Source organism: Xenopus tropicalis, chromosome 5 (genome assembly GCF_000004195.4).
Source record: "Xenopus tropicalis strain Nigerian chromosome 5, UCB_Xtro_10.0, whole genome shotgun sequence".
Lineage (NCBI taxonomy): Eukaryota > Metazoa > Chordata > Amphibia > Anura > Pipidae > Xenopus > Xenopus tropicalis.
The window spans coordinates 42,929,128-42,946,938 of record NC_030681.2 but is presented as its reverse complement, the minus strand read 5'-3'; the positions used below and the strand labels follow the sequence as shown (position 1 = coordinate 42,946,938).

The 17,811-nt window shown below is 37.0% G+C and overlaps 1 protein-coding gene across 1 annotated transcript in view; it reads right to left on the bottom strand.

Annotated features, from left to right (window-relative positions):
• sos1 (SOS Ras/Rac guanine nucleotide exchange factor 1) overlaps positions 1 to 17,811 on the bottom strand; it is a 56,743-nt gene that overhangs the window by 20,294 nt on the left and 18,638 nt on the right. Inside the window, exons 2-10 of the mRNA XM_002933875.5 lie at positions 17,134 to 17,259; positions 14,893 to 15,024; positions 13,691 to 13,855; positions 12,227 to 12,436; positions 10,944 to 11,087; positions 10,489 to 10,599; positions 9,880 to 9,978; positions 7,196 to 7,323; positions 4,954 to 5,609 (exon numbers count right to left, since the gene is read on the bottom strand). Of these exons, the coding sequence (XP_002933921.2) occupies positions 4,954 to 5,609; positions 7,196 to 7,323; positions 9,880 to 9,978; positions 10,489 to 10,599; positions 10,944 to 11,087; positions 12,227 to 12,436; positions 13,691 to 13,855; positions 14,893 to 15,024; positions 17,134 to 17,259 (1,771 nt within the window). The remainder of the gene's footprint in view (positions 1 to 4,953; positions 5,610 to 7,195; positions 7,324 to 9,879; positions 9,979 to 10,488; positions 10,600 to 10,943; positions 11,088 to 12,226; positions 12,437 to 13,690; positions 13,856 to 14,892; positions 15,025 to 17,133; positions 17,260 to 17,811) is intronic.

Genomic DNA, 17,811 nt, shown 5'->3' with positions numbered 1-17,811 from the left:
TGTCTCAGAATATAAATGTGAATGACCCCTTTAACATGAACACAATACATTCTGGCTTGTGCCTGTTTCTTGCACTTTGGCTCGTGTCCTGGTGTTGTTTGAATAAAGACATAAATCTTTCTTAAGTAAAACAATGCATAAAACGTATATTCAGTTGACGTTTTATTCGCTGAAATTTTCTTGAAAAAGGTGTATACTGTCTTTTTAAAGATAATGTAAAGCCAAAAAATGCGTGCGTTATTTAGCCAAAATGACATAAATTTGCAATATAAACTCATTAAAAATTATCTACAGTTTTTGATTAGAAGCCTTTATAGTTTAAATCTTAATCCTAATCCCAGCATCAGATCTGCTTACAGCTATAAATCTACATAGCCAAAAGAAAAGCAGGGGACTGCTCTGCACCAGACTTGAAATTAAAATCAAAAGCAGGGACTGTCCTATACCAGACTTGAAAGAAAGCACAGGACTTTGTTTACTGGAGCTTCATTCTGGTCACTTGCTGATAAGAGCATGTCAGGCAAGGAAGACAAGACAAGGAAGTAAAACACATGCAGAGAGTAAAACGTACCCACTCCTCATTCGGCTGGAAACACTGAGAAATACAGAGCTCCATTTAGTTGTTTTAACTGCTTTGCCATCTGTTTTTTAGCTTTAAGAATCTCTCTTATAGTGCTTTCCTAAGCTTTATATAAACACTGAGCTTATATTTTGACTTCCCCCTTTAAGAAAAACAATGGCAAGTTTCATGGAATTATATTAATTGTTACATTAGTAACTCTCAACAACTCCTAACAGTCCATACACACATTGTGAGAGTGAGTGCGCATGTGCATGGTCTGGGAGGCAAATTAATATGCCTCAGTCAATTTGTTATACAGGTATCGGACCCCTTATCCAGAAAGCTCCGAATTACGGAAAGCCTGCCTCCCATTGACTCCATTATAAGCAAATAATTCAGAATTTTAAAACTGATTTCCTTTTTCTATGTAGAAATAAAACCGTACCTTGTAATGGATCCCAATTAAGATATAAATAATCCTTATTGGATGCAAAACAATCCTATTGGGTTTAATTAATGTTTTATTGATTTTTTAGTAGACTTAAGGTTTTGAGATCCAAATTACGGAAAGACCCCTTATCCAGAATACCCTTGGTCCCGAGCATTCTGGATAATGGGTCCTATACCTGTACCAAAAGCTTTCCTAAACAAAATCCCAGGGGTGGCACAAGCCAACCGGGTGCCCTAGGCAAACCAGCCAGCTACTTTGCCTCCTCCTGCATATGTGCGATTATGTTCTTAGGGAAGCGTATAGGGTGTAAAGCGGTGGCAGGGGGCAAGACATTGCCGATTAGGGGTAGCCCCCCCCCCATCATTGTGCCCTAGGCAGGTGCCTCTTCTGCCTACCCCTAGTTCCAGCCCTGCAAAATCCATTCAGAGTAAATCAAGCCAAAGTAACCCCTCAGCAGGTATGGCTAGCAATAAGCACAAATCTGCTGCCTATATGCTATAGTGACAATAAAAAATATGCTAGTTGAATGCCACAAAAGGAAACTTGCACACTCAGTAATGCTCATCCGGCATTTGCCTGTTAAAGTTTGCAATAAATAAAATATTTAAGGCACTTAATAATTTTATTATAATACTGTCTTTAATTTAATTCTCTTTAAAGCAAATATGCCTCCCTTAAATTTTAATAGCACATATCTATTCAGTTCTTTCACCCTTTCAGTGAGGCAATTTTTAGACCACAACAACAATGGGGCGACCTACAATTAGCTTTAAACAATTGCTCACAAATTCCTTAAGAAAGGAAGCAGACATCATGATGACGCACAACTACTATTTTTGCAACAAATAGAGAAGAACCAAAAATAGGACTGCTTTTAGTGCAAGGAACAATAGTGCAGCGAGTGAAGACCCCAATGAGTTGTTCCTGGGAGTGCAATTAATTATGGAGGACAAGATAGCAGACAGGTCATTTCCTGTCACTATAGCTGCAGACTATGCTCATTAGAGAGAGTGCAATGCTGCATTTTGACTTCTAATTATAAAGCAACCACAGTGAAGCTTTATTTTCTTCTTCTTCCGTTATCGTCAGTTTTCTGCACAGTGCCAAGAAAACAAATCAGCAAAGAAATACGGGAATCCACATGTTGGTATTGGATACTGGCCATTAAATTTTGTCATGTTACAAAATCACTAACAAACACAACTAGAAAGGGAAGTTTGAGAACAAACTTCATTGAATGAAATCTGGCTGTTGTTGGTTCTCCCAGTTTTTCTAACCTTGGATCATAATTATATAGTAAAAACCACTGTGCAAAGTTTGTGGACCCTCGTTTTAATAGTGTCTGAATGGCAGCAATTTAAATTTTCCCACTGAAAGTCAATGAATGACTTCTGATTGGCAATTGGTGGATGTGCCCATTTTTTCTAACCTTGACTCAAAGTCACCCAGTAACAAACTGTGCAAAGTTTGGACACCCAGGCATAAATAGTGTGAGAATAACAGCCTTTTATTATATTTAAGCCAATGAAATTCAATGGATGAAATCTGATTGGCTGGTAGTGGCCCAACCCACTTTTCCTATTTTTGAACTGCAGTCCCCCAGTGACCAACTTTGCAAAGTTTAGGGACTCGGGCTTAAAAATTGTGTGTCTGACAGCTTTTCACCATTGAAAGAAAATAGGTGAAATGGTGGCTCGCCCACTATTTATAACTTTGAACCGCAAATACCCAGTGACTAACTTTGCAAAGTTTAACAACAACTTAAATATAATGGCAACAGTTTAAATATAAACCAATAAAATTTAATGGGTGGAAATGGATTGGCTGTTGGTGGCTCCGGCCACTTTTTATAACCTTTACCCTTAGTCCCACAGTGACCAACTGTGAAAAGCTTGGGGACATTGGCATTAAACGTGTAAGAATGGCAGTAGTTAAAATTTCCCCACTGAAATCAATTAAGAAATGTGATTGGCTGTTGGTGGCTCAGACCATTATTTCTAACCCTGAACTGTGACTTCAAAGCTGTAAGAGTGGCAGCAGTTTGAAAAATCTTCCCTGTCAAAGTCAATGGAAAAATTGGGGGCGGCGCCACAAACAGGCCGGGGGGGGGGGTCGCTTAGAAAAGCACAAGCAACCTGCTCCGCTATAGGGCAAAGAAGTGTGAGAGTCTGGGTGTTGTACCCCTAAAACTGTAGCATTTAGAAAATGGGAAGTGCTAAGAATAAGAAGAAAAAGAAGATTAAGAAGTGGAAGAATTAGATGAAGTCCCCCAAGCCTTCTGGGATCCTTTCAAAGTACAGTTAAGGCTTTCACTTACTAAATATTGCTTTTTAAGGACTAGGTATGACAAGGTCCAGCACGGTTACAAATATCTTATCAACAAATGCCGATTTACATAATGAACTTGTCAAAACCAATGACAATGTAAAAGGTTGATAATTCTATATAAGAACTTTGCATAAAACTGCTTTAGGGAACACTGTTCAATAAATCTGACTACCATTCCAACGGCATATCAGTTAATCAAAAAAGCATTTGTCAGCAGACTAGTATTTTAGTAATGAAAATCATAGAATTTTTTCAAAGAGATTCTGTTATGATTTTTATGGTGTACTTTTTATTTCTAAATTACACAGTTTACATAGCAAATAATTTGCTCTACCAACTAAAATTTTATTCTTGAAGCAAACAAATTATATTTTTAGTTGTAATATTGGCGTGTAGGCGCCATCTCAGTGCATTGTGACTGAAAGATGCAGCACTACACATTAGAACTGCTTTCAGGTTATTGTTTCTCCTACTCCCATGTAAGTGGAGGAGTCCCAAGCCAGACTTGGATTTTCTATTGAGTGCTATTCTGATATCTACTGAGAGCTGCTATCTTGGTCACTTGCCATTGTTCTGCTGATCGGCTGCTGGGAGGCGGTGATATTACTCCAACTTGCAGTGCAGCAGTAAAATGTGACTGAAGTTTATCAAACCACAGGTCACTCGGTTGTAGCACACTGAGAGGAATACGTCTAAGCCCATGTGAAATTTCAAAATTAAATATAACAAAAAATAAGTTTGCGGTTTTGAAACATCGATTTCAATGCAGGAGTTTGCTGGAGAAGCTCTATTAACTGAAAAAACATGTTCCTATGACAGTAGGTCTTTAAGTCTAAATATCTTATGTAGATGTACAGGCCCAAGTAATCTTGTAAAACTATTGCTGTGTTATGAACCTGTGTTATGATCTGGAATACTAAGTATAAACTATTGCAGTGCATGTTTCTGCTTGTGTGACCAGGTTCTAGCCTCTGTGTGCTCTGTCAACCTGCAAGGAAGTGTCAGGACATGGTTAAAAATCATACGAATTCCAAATTTCAGAATATTTTTTCGTGTATATACACACAGGAAAAAAATTATATATACAGGAATGGGATCATATATCTGGAAACCCATTTTCCAGAAAGCTCAGAATAATGGCAAGGCTATCTCCCATAGACTCCATTTTAATCAAATAATGCTCATTTTCTTTTTCTCATTAGTAACAAATCACTTCTTTGTACTTGAACCCAACTAAGATATAATTAGTTTTATTGGGCTTATTTAATATTTAAACTTAAAGTATAAAGATCACCCCATTAATCTAGAAAACCCTAGGTCCCAGACAGATACCCTAAAAACAAGTTTACAAAAAAGGAGACAAGTTATCCTGTGTTTCCTTTGATAGAGGACTCAACATTACTGTAAGTGCGTATAGCTGTATTTACATAGACCTTTCTGATAACACTTACTTGGTTTTTACCTCTCCTTGTCCTTTACAGCAAACTACTAAAATCAGCATACATAATTTTAGCAGAAAAATTGATACATAATACAGAAAACAATGTTAAGAGCAGATTTGTATTTCCCTTTTGGGTGTCAGACGATCAGCAGAAATAGCATTGGTGCCTACCTGCATACATGTGATAAGTTAGTCGTTCAATGAGTTTTACTACAGTCCCAGCTTTGATGATGGGTATCCCAGATTTGGGCTGCACATTTTCCTCAAATACAATATTCTCCTCAGAATCGGGTTCAGTAAACCTGTAAAGCTTAGGACTAGGGAGCCTCATTTGTTCCTCTTTCTCTTCTTGTGACATAGTTACATCCAACATTCTTTCTAAAGTACTTCGGTACTGCAGGGATATTAAGGCAGCCATCCAGTTATTTTTTTCCTCTGCTGACTTTGCAGCAAAAATAACACTGTTCTCGTCTTTTAAGATAATCTCAAAAGCATGTCTGTACTCGTTAGTGTCATCCTTGTCGTTGATTTGTACCTTTCGCATAAAGAACTTCTCTTTCAATCGATACTCTGCATTACTAGCACCTGGCAGTCTTGGCTGTCCATGATTTGACTTGCAACAGATCATCAAACCATCAAATAGGAATATGTGTCTTTCGTGTTTAGCCCCAACACGTGTTAAGGCTCCCTCCATGATGAATTCGTTACAGCACTGCCCAATGTCTTTTCCCTCCCATCCATCAATGTTCTTTTGAATTTCATTCATTTTCTTAATAGCTAGTTGTTTCCCCTTCATTTGCTGACTATAAAATCGACATGCAGATTCACTGTATGAAAAAAAGAAAAGACAAAAAAGGATTATCATATGTGGCTGCTTGATGACAAAAATAAATAAGGTTTACCCTGAATTATGCTTTTATGATACAGTTCCAACTGTTTTGCTTGTTATATTGGATCTGGCAAGAATAACGGGTTAGGGAATGTCCTGTGGAGAGATTAGCTGCCTGCAATAGATCTCTGCTACCACAGGCAACTAATCTCTCTGAAATGCCTTTCCAACAGCAACAAAGGGATCGCCGGTAGAAAGGCCTATGCATCACTACGGTTTTCTGAAGTTGCGCCACCACAAATATGCAGTGTTTTGTCCTTACAAGTCTATCTGACAGATGGTAAGTTAAAAATTTAGTAGGAATCTTCAAGCAACAGTTCCTGAAAGAATTGTTGCATTTACATACAACATAATATAACATACTCTGGAGACTATTGAATGCAGGAAAAAAAGGACAGCTAGAAAGATAAATTACCATCCTTTTTACTTCTCAGGTTCTACTAGAAAATATACAAATCAAGATCAGTAATTATCTAAATTGCCCATATAAAAGAAATACCAAAGTATTTCTTTGTCTGTAAAAATTATTTGTTAGTAAACATCCACCCTAATATGACTCAAACTAAAACTTAGGCATATTTAAGAGCTAGGTCTCTGACCCCACTGTAAACTACTAAAGAAATATTAATGAAAAGAATTAAGGCCTTAATAGCAGACAGACAGCCAATGCATGGAAATATTCACATTATTCTTGCAATATTGATCAAACCTGAAAGAAGTGTCCAGTAATGACGCTTGACGGCTGTGCAGGAATGTCCTACGTTACAGCTTGCAAATGGAGCAAACTATGAGAGGTTTTTAAACAATAACACACACTGTGTGCCTTAATGTCACTTCCTTTAAAAACATAAAGGCAAAAACCACTCCCATTTTGAATTGCTTCCAAAATCACTTGACACAAGGGGGGAAATGTATCAGACTGTCCCACTGTACTGTAGAAACAGCAAAAAGCAGCATTGTTTTGCAACTCCCTGAACACTACTAAATGGTAACTTTAATTTGTTGCATTAAAAAAAATATAGAGAGCACCCCAAAAATGTTTTGCATTGCTTACTGATTATGATCCTGAATAAGTAGTGACCATTAAACAGAAACACAAAGCTATGTATACCATAAGAAAATCTTTACAGCTTGTTGTATAATGTTAAATGGAGTCAGTATTGAGAATTAGATTAACTTTTTTCTAGACAATTTTTACTCTGCATTTAGATATATATAATAATTTCAGTACAAAAATAGCACTATTTTGCTTATCGTTAACATATCAAAATACCACCTGCTCTCACGAAAGGTGTAACTTGAACCTGGGGGTCCCAGAGGAAATAACTTGCTCCTAATTTGTTAAGTCCTCAGAATACATGCTTAGCAACCCATATGATGTCATCACACCACAGTCAAGTGCTACTATTACATAATGTTGAATTTCTGTGTCTACAATAATGCAGTCAGAATAATATTCTGAATTTGCACAAACATTTGGATTATTGCAGTTTGTACCAATGGTTACCTATAACATGGATTTACCTGAGTCGCCTCTTAGCAAGGCTCTTGGAACATATTCTTTCCATGCTGCTCTGAAGGTTTAGTAGAGCAGTTATTGACTGCTTTAAACATTCTTTATCTTCCTCATCCTCACTCTTTTCTTCTAATTGCTGAGATTTAAGAATAAGTTGGGTGAATTTCTTAGAGCATTGCACACATTTTAACAATGTAGAAAACAATCTTACTTTAACAAACGTAATTAATTAGTCCCTTTACTCTTTTAAGGGACCAGGGCTAATAATATAAATGTAGCGAAAATAAGAGAAATAATCACCACTTTAGCATTTGGACATCAGAAATGAACCCTTTTAGTTTACTATGGCCAACAAACAGCGATTACTTACAGACCCAAGGCCCTTTAGGCTAATGCCAGACGAGGCGTAGGGCGGATATTTTCCGCAAGCAGAAAAGTGCTTGCTGAAAATTCCGTCCTACTCCTCCTACATGTTCCTGCACCCAAATGAATGAGATACGCTCGGATGCAGGCACATGTAGCTGATATACACATGAAAACGTGAGATAATGCAAAAGTATCTCATTCATTCGGGTGCAGGCACATGTAGGAGGCGGAGGGCGGAATTTTCTGCAAGCGCTTTTCCGCTTGCTGAAAATATCCGCCCTACGCCTCGTCTGGCATTAGCCTAAGATCAAGTCAGCAGCTTGTCTGTGTATGGGCCCTTTTCCACAACCTCCCTGACAATATATGGGTGCATTGGTGCATTAATATGGTCTTCTCCTGACAGGCCTACATACGGTTATGAACTGATTGTTGGCCTGGGGGCCGAACAATTGGATCAGCCTGATTTGGCCCTGAAAAACCTGCAGTCTTGATAAAATCACTAAAGTGCATCCTGGAACCAATTCGTTTTTTTTTTTCTTAGTATGTTATCGCCAAAATAAATAAATAAGCTTACCAGAAAAAAGTAACAGGAAAAAAAAAAAAAAAGATGCCAATATGTCTTTGAGGGTGAATTTAGTTTCCAAGTATTACATTATCATGGGTATTTTTTTTTCCTTTCTTTTTTATGTTTAATGTATTAAACATTACACAAGGTCTAAAATCTTGTCACAGATAGTAGGGTTTGCATGTCTAAGACATCCTGTTTGTTTCTCTGTTCCTCTTCTGATAAAGCACCCAATGGCATAAAATGCATTGGAAGGAGCCTGGGGACTATTTGGCACTAGGATGCACTTTGTCATTTGGTATGGTATGAATATTGTAAACTTCTATTTTGAATTTATCTGTAACCAACACATGTTTTTTGTTAATTTTGGTTTTATGTATGCTTTTTCTATAATTAAAATGTATTTATTATTTTTTGACTGTGCTACAACCATTTTTTTTCAACTCCAGAAAGACCTCAAGCACTTTTAGTTTACAAATCACATTCATCCCCATATATCATTAAACTATATCTGGACATTTTTTTCAGAGGCTTGGAAAATTACTGTAATGCTTTAAATAGGAACTAAAGCTTAACAAAGAAGTAGGGAAGAAATGCTGCCCATTATGTTTTGGGCTTCTGTACCAGCCCAAGGCAACCACAGCCCTTTAGCAGGGAAGATCGGTGTCTCCAAAGATGCCCCAGTTGCTTGTCAATTTCTTGATTCAGTGTACATGCTCTGTTCTGCTGACAGTTATCTGAGCTTAGGGACCGACTTGCAATATGCGTGAGTGTGTAAATATAATATACAAGTTACAATGCAAGCCTGATTAATAATTCACTCATAACTGTATTATATGTAATTTCCGACACCAGCGCATTTTGCATCAGAATTTAATAATGAGCCCTGAAGCTCTGTAGCTTTTAATGCAAGCATAATTTTCTGCTTGATAATATGTAATGACCCCTGAGCTTAGCTTTTCCATGGCAATGCAGAGCCACAGACACTACTAACAAAATCCAAGATAGTAAGCTCTTGTGCACAACTTTGAACGTCTGGATCATTACTTTTATAGAGATGCTTAACCTACAGGCTTGTGCAGTAAATTTAGCATATGAAATACAGCATTTCTATCCCTATTAATGTTTAGTTCTCCTCTAATGTGGTACAGCTGAAATGTTTTTGCATTGTATTTTTTAACATTAAGAGCTATAAGCCTTTTACAATACAACACATTACAGTAAATACAATACATTAAAGGGGACCAGTCACCCTAAGAAATAATTTGAAATTCTTTCACCTCACTTACATTATATAAGTAATATAATCTTGTTTCCTTCAGTCCTGGAATTACACAATCGCAGCAAATAGGCAGGTGCCATGTTGTGGGCAATGTTATTAAGGCAAGGTTTGTAACACCCCAAAATCTTGTGTATGTGCCAGAATGGGGGGCCAGATACCCAGGCCCATGCACTGGCTACACAATTAGATGGCTAGAAGGGAGGGGGAAAGTGAAAGCTGAATTGAAAGTTAAAGTACTAGTCAGCCCCACCTCTATGCCTAAGGCATAGAGGTGGGGCAGGCAATATGTGATTGACAGCTGGGATTTTTAAATGCCTTTATAATGGGTTTGGATGTGTTAATATGAAAACGAATTTGGGTTTCTTGTTTAATTTGAAAAGGACTTTTATTATACAGCTTTTTATGTCTGGGTGATAGGTCCACTTTAAATACAGTGCTTGTCTATTTGAGATTATGACTAAATGTACTTTACTACTTACCTTAATAAATTCAAAGTAGTGCAGGCAGTAGTAAACAGGAGCAAGAAGTAGCCGAGGTAAAACATATTGCACAGCTTCCTTAAAACCTTCACCTATAGACTGAATGTGACATACAAGACAGGTAAGAGGAATGTGTTCCTTTTCTCAAGATAAATAGCAAATTTTACTTACCCACCAATGATACTGAGCCAACCATTTTAGACAAGGATTAGGATCCACTATTCCTTTGCTGAGCATACAAATTTTTGTTCTACTTAATTTTTATTAAAAAAAAAAAAAAAAAGTATATATTTCCTTTGCAAACCATTTATTAACTATTTCACTTTACTTTACTAACCTCTAGCTCTCCTGACATTTATGTTAAAAGTGACACTACAAATACAAAACACATTAGGGGATACATTGAGGGAAATTTTGATTATTACATTCCCTTTTAAGTTCTGTAGAATATTAAACCCTGTGTGTGTTTTAACTGCACTTAAAATACAGCCTATTCTTCATGCAGATATTACTTTATGCTCACTCAAAATGAATGCAATTACTTATGCAGAATAACATTTTAGAAGATTAAACAAGAATAAGCTTTGATGGCACGTATTTGAAATATACCTGTAGATAGAGGGCAGCACCAGGCTTCGAAAGCTGGCCAAGGAAATGATCATGAAAACCTGGTCGTAGAATATCCTGAGCATAGGACTCATAAGGGTCAAAAGCCAGCTCCTAAAAGAATGGGAGAGCATAAAATAGTAAAAAAGTAACCATCATTCATATTTAAATGTGTTTTTTTTTTTTTTTTTTGCAAACTACTAATATGAATAAAGCTATATCTAATTACTGGAAAATCTTACATTCCATACTGAAGCTGTGTTCCAACAGTCTGTCTCCCCCTACTGGTTAATGTAAACCATCACCAACAACTTTTCCAATTTTTAAAGGTAATTATTTTTAGCTTTTCACTTCCATAAATTTACATGTAAACACTCCAAGTTTAGGAAATGTGAATACTTGTCCCTAATGTTTTAATTTTTGCACCCAAGACCCACAATATCTCTTAAACACCTTACCTCAGCCAGATCCTCAAAGCAGCTTCCTACTAAAGGATGAGGGCTGCCTTCATCTGTCATTTCCACAGTGTCCTCAATAAGGCCCAACAGTTTCACACTAAGTTCATGGATATCAATTATTCGACTAAATATATTTTCTACATCCTACAGCCAAAAAGAAACAAAAAAAATAGTTATGTTATAAATAAATGCAAAACGCATTCATGTTTAATCTGTTAAAGTATAATTCCTGTTAAGGAACTATCATTTCAGTGTGACCATTATTTACTCTTGTGAGGCTCTGCTGGGGCTTGAACCAGAGACCTCTTGGCTTCTGGCTAGCTCTTGCCTGTGTAGATTGAGTACTATGACCTGTCCTTAACTCTTTTTATGTTTGCCTTAACTAGTTTGTGAATGCACCATTTTATCAGTGTTATTGCATGCCTGCTCCATTCTGCTGTAGCAGTTCTGTTCTTGCTTCTCTAGATCTTTGGCCCTCTGTCTTGTTCCAGCAATTCTTAGGTCCTGGTGTCTCCTAAATGAAAGACTCACAACGTTGCCCTTTAGAAATCACAGCAGTATAAGTCATTACTGAAAGTATGAAGAAATCCAACTTGCCAGTCACAGATTAAGCAGATTCTCAGAAACTTGCTCATCATTTTTGGTACATTTCATTTTAAAGGATAAGAGAAGTCAGAACTCTCTCTCTCTGAACTATGACACTACACATGATCCAAACTGAAAGAATACATAGGTACACTGTACCAAAGTCAGTCTTTGCTTCCCCAGGGTCCTACCAGAAGTCAAAAAATTGTCTTTTGAAATAAGTCCTAAATGTGTTATTACTGTATATTACCCCCTGGCTGCTTACTAAACCACACTATTTTCATTAATTATTTTGAGTGTATTTTAAAATTGTACCCTCTCAGAAATATACCAAATTTACCAATTCTAGAATATTTAGCATAGTTTATTTTAATACAATTGCCTTTAATGTGTATATTTAATTTCTATTCCATAATACAACAGAAGGTTTAGCAATGAACTAGAATAAATACCATCCACATGCAGCAATCAAAATCAGCCCTCATTCCTTTAAAATGCGTATTAAAATTTAGAAACATAAAAACGTTTGCCAGCAAAATGTAAATTTGATGCGTTTGCCATCAAAAAAGTACAAGCAGTGTACATTCATATGACTCTTCCATTACTTCTAATGTTTGGTGTAGGTTTATTATGCTAATGGGAAAAAAAACTAATTTTTGTGAACAGAGTAAGCCTTGCTGGTTTAAAACAGTACTTACATGACTAGAGAATAATTTGGGGCTGGATACAAATGGTTCCCGGAACACTTTGATGATGAGGTTCAGTTCTCTTATGTACTGTCTAACCTCTGCCATAAAAGACTTGACAAGGTCATAGTAGGTTTGTTCACCTAAAGTAGATGGCTCTTCATCAGCTAAGCACAGTACACTCATGTCTTCTTCATCTTGATGAAACATATCCATTAATACCTGTACGTATAAACCAAGGCATTATTCAAAAACAATGAAAAAAAAAAAAAAGCATAAAAACATACACATAAAAACTACTATCCCTTTTATTCCATTCCAAGTAAAATAAAATTGTACAAGTTATAACTACATAAACTGCTAAAATTAAGCAGAGTATGTTTTTCTAAAACAATGAGTTTTAGTTTATTATAGCAAGCGTTAAAGGGCACTAATCCCAATGCAATAAATATTAAATACACAAAGATTAATTCGGAGCTCTTTATAACCATATTGGCCAGCATCTTTGGAAGAATCTATGTAGAAAACTGTATCCCCCTTTAGAATAATGCGTATCTCAACAGTTAAAAAAAAGGTCTGGTCGCTTTAAATGCCTGGAGCAGTGGTCAGGTGGCCAGCCTGAATGCCAGTTAGAGCGAGATTTGAGTAAAATGGCTATTTGCTCTGCTAGAATATCCTGGATGCCCAAACTCAAGGACAGTGTCAGTATTTAGGTTAATGTGTATTTACTGTTTTAGATAGTGTTGAATCAGTGCTTGAAACACTATTTTCATATCATTGGTAAGCATATACAAAACTGCTTTACTGTGTGAGTAGGGCTGGGCGATATACCGTTTAATACCGAATACCGGTGTTTTTTTTTTTTTTTTTTTTTTTTTTAAACTATATTCATTTTTCAGATACCGCAATACCGGGGTGTCAGGGTACTCACCCGTGCGGGCTGGTCTTGCGCGCCTCCTTGCGTGCGCGCGCGTCCCGTTGCGCGTGCGTCAAAGCGCACATACATGTCGAAGTGTGCACGTCCGTGACGTGCTGACGGCGCCGGTTCTGCGCATGCGTGGGGGGTATTTAAAGCTATCAAACGCCTCCTCCTGTGCTATGTTGTCTGCGGCCTTGCCTGGGAAACTAAGCCTGCCTGATTTACCTTACAACTTTCTGTTGCAGATCCTTTGCTTGCCTGACTCTGATTTTCAATACTGCAGTAATTATTCTCTAATTTATTAGGAAATGCGGTTAACACCTAATCATGCATGGAAAAAAAAAATACCGTCAAATATCGTGACACCGATATAATTTTGAAAAATACCGTGATATAAATTTTTGGTCATACCGCCCAGCTCTATGTGTGAGGGCCACAAAGTATTTTTTTATTTTAATTTTTATTATTTTACTTAAATCCCTAACTTCTGTGAAGAAAAGAAATACTTTAAAAAGCAACAGCAGTGGAGCAAGCTGAAAAATCAATAGATAACTTACCTTATCAACACACATTGCAACTTTTATGTCTTGCTTTGTAATTTCATAATGCCTTATATTCCGAACGTAATTCCCAGCAAGTTTTAAAATATCTGCAGAAATGTATTCTAATACTGCAACTATGTAAACAGATACCTGATGATCAATTTTATAACCTAAGACTTCCTGGAAAACAAAAAAAAAATCAAAAAATCATTAGTTACAAGTCAACCTGAAATTAACCAAGTTGTATATATATATATATCATTGGGTTTGTGCTATTATATGGATAAAGTTATTAACTTTATATTTTGGTAATATACATTTTAAAATGTAATATTAGAAGGATACCAAAAAAAAAAAAAAAACAATGTTTACTGTTTTTGAGTTAAACTACAAAACTTCATACAGTTTGGTTTTAAAATGAAAAAAAAGAAAAAAAAAAAAAAAAAAAGCCTTTCACGAGACACTGTCAGACTGGGAGAAGTTATGGACACGAAACATGCAAATATGACTTTTAGCGCCAAAATCTGCCCATCTGCAGGCACAGGGAAAGGCTGATTCCAGAGTAGGTGCCAATTCCCGAGGGCGTGTTAGCGTGTTTGGTTCCTTTGAGCAAATTACCCAACAAACTGTCGATTGTCAAATTGATAAATGTGTTGATTTTTTAAAACTTGAAAAAAAAAAAAAAAAAAAGAGAGGTAAAGTTACAATCACTGGGGGTTCCTCGTAATTGTACTCACTTACCTCAAACCCTGGGGTGTACGTGAGTGTTCCTCTTCCTCCTTAGGTCTTTGCGCATGCACAGTAGAGTGAAAAGCCGAACAAAAGTAAGCCGGCCTCTTCGCTTAACTGCGTATGGGCAGGCCCTGTGATCACTGGAAAAGGAGAAGTAAGGAAGAGGATCGCTCATCGTTATTATCCCTGGGCCGGTGCACTTTTCTCATAGCAGGAGCACCAGCCAGGGTTTTCAGGTAAGTGATTACAATCACTGGGGGGGGGGCTAACATTTGTCACCCACTAGTCATTTAGCCTTTACGTCTTCTTTAAGAATGGAAAAAATACCATACATTTTCTCACATTAGTACAACTTTGAGATGATGTTTTGTGTTAAATCACAGTATTCTTAAAACATTCCTGATTTATATTACTCAGTTGTACAAAGCCTGACATGCTGTCAAAAACCATATGGACAGGTTAATAGATTGACATATATGCATTACCTTTAATAATGGATGGATTTTATCTACAGGAAGAGACAATGGATTTCTACGTTTCTTCTTTTCAATAGCAGACTGAGCATCAGCAATCGCCCATTTGTCAATGGGGTGAGGAAAACTCTTCTGCACACGTTCCTATGAGTACAAAAAAACCCACTTTGATAAACTCTAAAGAAAGGTGGTATTTCCCTAACAGCCATGGGGCTGTCAATCAATTTTAAATATGTCTGAAAGTCCTGCAACTTTTCTTTTTTCTATAGCGCTGGCCCATTAAGTCATTAGGTTTACCCACACCAAGCCCATACACCTATAAAGCTGAACTGAGCATTCTGCTAATGAATTCATTCCTGAGGCCTAATACTAGGGATGCACTGAATCCAGGATTCAGTTCTGTATTCGACTTTTTTCGGCAGGGTTCCGATTCAGCTGAATCCACGGTCCTGGCTGAACAGAATCCTAATTAGCATATTCTAATTCGGATTTGGATAGGTTAAATGATGCCACATGAACACGGAAGTGGAAAATTGCATATGCTAATTAGCATTTGGTTCGGTATTCGGCCGAATCCCTTATGATGGATTCGGGGGTTTGGCCGAACCCAAAAAACTGGATACGGTGCGTCCCTACCTAATATATCCATTGCTTAAGACTTAGACATAGCTCAGAACATGATGTTCACATGCTTTCAAACAATAGCTTTAGAAGTGTCAATCATACCACCACCACAATGACCAAAATGGCCAGTACACAACCATACCCACAAATACATTGATGCACATTTTCTGGACTTTAAGCTCCCTCCTGCCAAAGACAGGCTTACATGGACTCATTTAGATTTGTAGCTATGCAACCAAGTGACCCACAGGTCATAAAATCAGATATTTAAAGGGGATGTAAATCCTGCTGCACAGCACTGCTCAACCAAAGTTAACTCAGTTATTGCTGGACTACAAATTCCAGAATAATGTTACATATAATGAAGGTAGAGGTATGCTGGGAGCTGTAGTCCAGCAACATCAAGGTTGTATTCCTAAAGCAATATTGCACCCAAAAACTTTTCCTAAACCTTTCCCCAAATCTCCACAGCCAGCTACTGCTTTAAGACACAAACAATTCTCAAATGAGAATCTCATCTGAGACAGCATCATGGCTGGGTTTACAACCCCTTTAACATTCATGATTTCTGTATTTATATTTTGGAATACCGCAGAAATGAAAACAAATACAAATATACATACAAATCTAAAACTGGCAATCCCCAAAAGATAGCATTGTCAAGCCATTGTAAAGGTGTTCAGCACTGAATTAGACATGACCATTTTTTTAAAAAGCTTTATAAAATTGATAGTGTGTATTACATTGAAACAAAAGTTTGTATTGCAGGGGCTTTTGTGGTTAACTTAAAAGTAACTGCAAGCACAAGAGCATGCACACTTGCTCCGTCTATCTCCATAGACGGCAAAGGAGCTAAACGTAGTGACAATCTCTGCTAACTGCAGAAAACCCCAGGTCCCGAGCATTCTGGATAACAGGTCCCAAACCTGTACCAGGGATTAAAAGCAGTACAAATCCATATGAATAAATACAAATTACTGCTGTAAAATAACGTTCACTAATTTTATTAAATTAGGACATACCTTAGTTTAGGCTTTTCGGGCTTGTGCCTTAAGACATCCTTCTTCCCAAAACATCAAAAGAACCCATCCACAAGGTAAATTTATTTGAGTAACCTAATATATCTATATTGGGGAGGTAATGATGCAGCTATATACAAATGTATAAGGCACAACCCAATAAGAAGCATTCTCTGTATAATCCTGGGTGCCGTGTAAAGAAACTCAAGCAAGACATGCAATACACTGAATTGTTTACAATAATTTTCAAGGAACAACTGGATTTTTTGAAAACTTGAACATAGAAATTATTTGTTTCTTTACAGGGCAAAATATTATTTAATTTGCAAAGACAGTTTTTCTGGTATTAATGGGGTTATTTGATAATTGTCAAAACTTAGTACATGTGGTAACTTTCTATTAACCAGACAATTCTATTTTTTTTTTTATAAAGGAAATCATTTATGGTTATAAGGGAAATATAAAGTGTAAGCAGAAGTAATCTCACTGCAGAATAGACCTTGAATAATTTTGGACACTCACCACTGCAGCTACTGAAAATAGAATAAAATGCAGTACTTTTAAGTGGCATCTTTACGACTAGATCAATATATAAACTATTTTAAAGTACCTCAACATCCAGGACACTGCGGGGCTGCGCTTGGCAAAGCATGCTTAGCAGCTGCAGGATTAACTCTTCAACATACTGGAGCGCATCTTCAGCAGATGAAAGGTTGGGATGGACTTGCTCTTGAACCTGAAACGATTACAGTATATTTATGTGGATTTCAACAGTAGCAATTTAGAAAATGCAAACCATTTAAAACTATACAAGATGTAGACCATGTATAGTTGCTAAAAACAGGGCATTCTGTAATATGCTAAAAGTTAACGTAAAGAAGGACTACCCCTTTAAGTCAGGGATCCCCAACCTTTTAAACTCCTGAGCCACATTCCAAAAGAGCTGGGAAGCAGCACAAGCATTAAAAAAAAAATAATGGGGTGCCAAATATGTGCTGTGATTGGTTAATTGGTAGCCCCGATGTGGACTAGCAGCCTACAGGAGGCTCTGTACACAGTACAGAATTTTATGCAACTAAAACTTACCTCCAAGCCAGGAATTCAGAAATAAGCACCTGCTTTGAGGCCACTGGGAGCAACAAGGGGGGTGGGGAGCAACTGGTTGCGGATCACTGCCTTTAAGCCATGCCGATATATTAACATGAAAATGCTAAACCCATTCAATAGTTTTATCACTTGAAGATAATAAAAGTGCATCTTATATGTACTATGAAGCAGTCAAACAAAT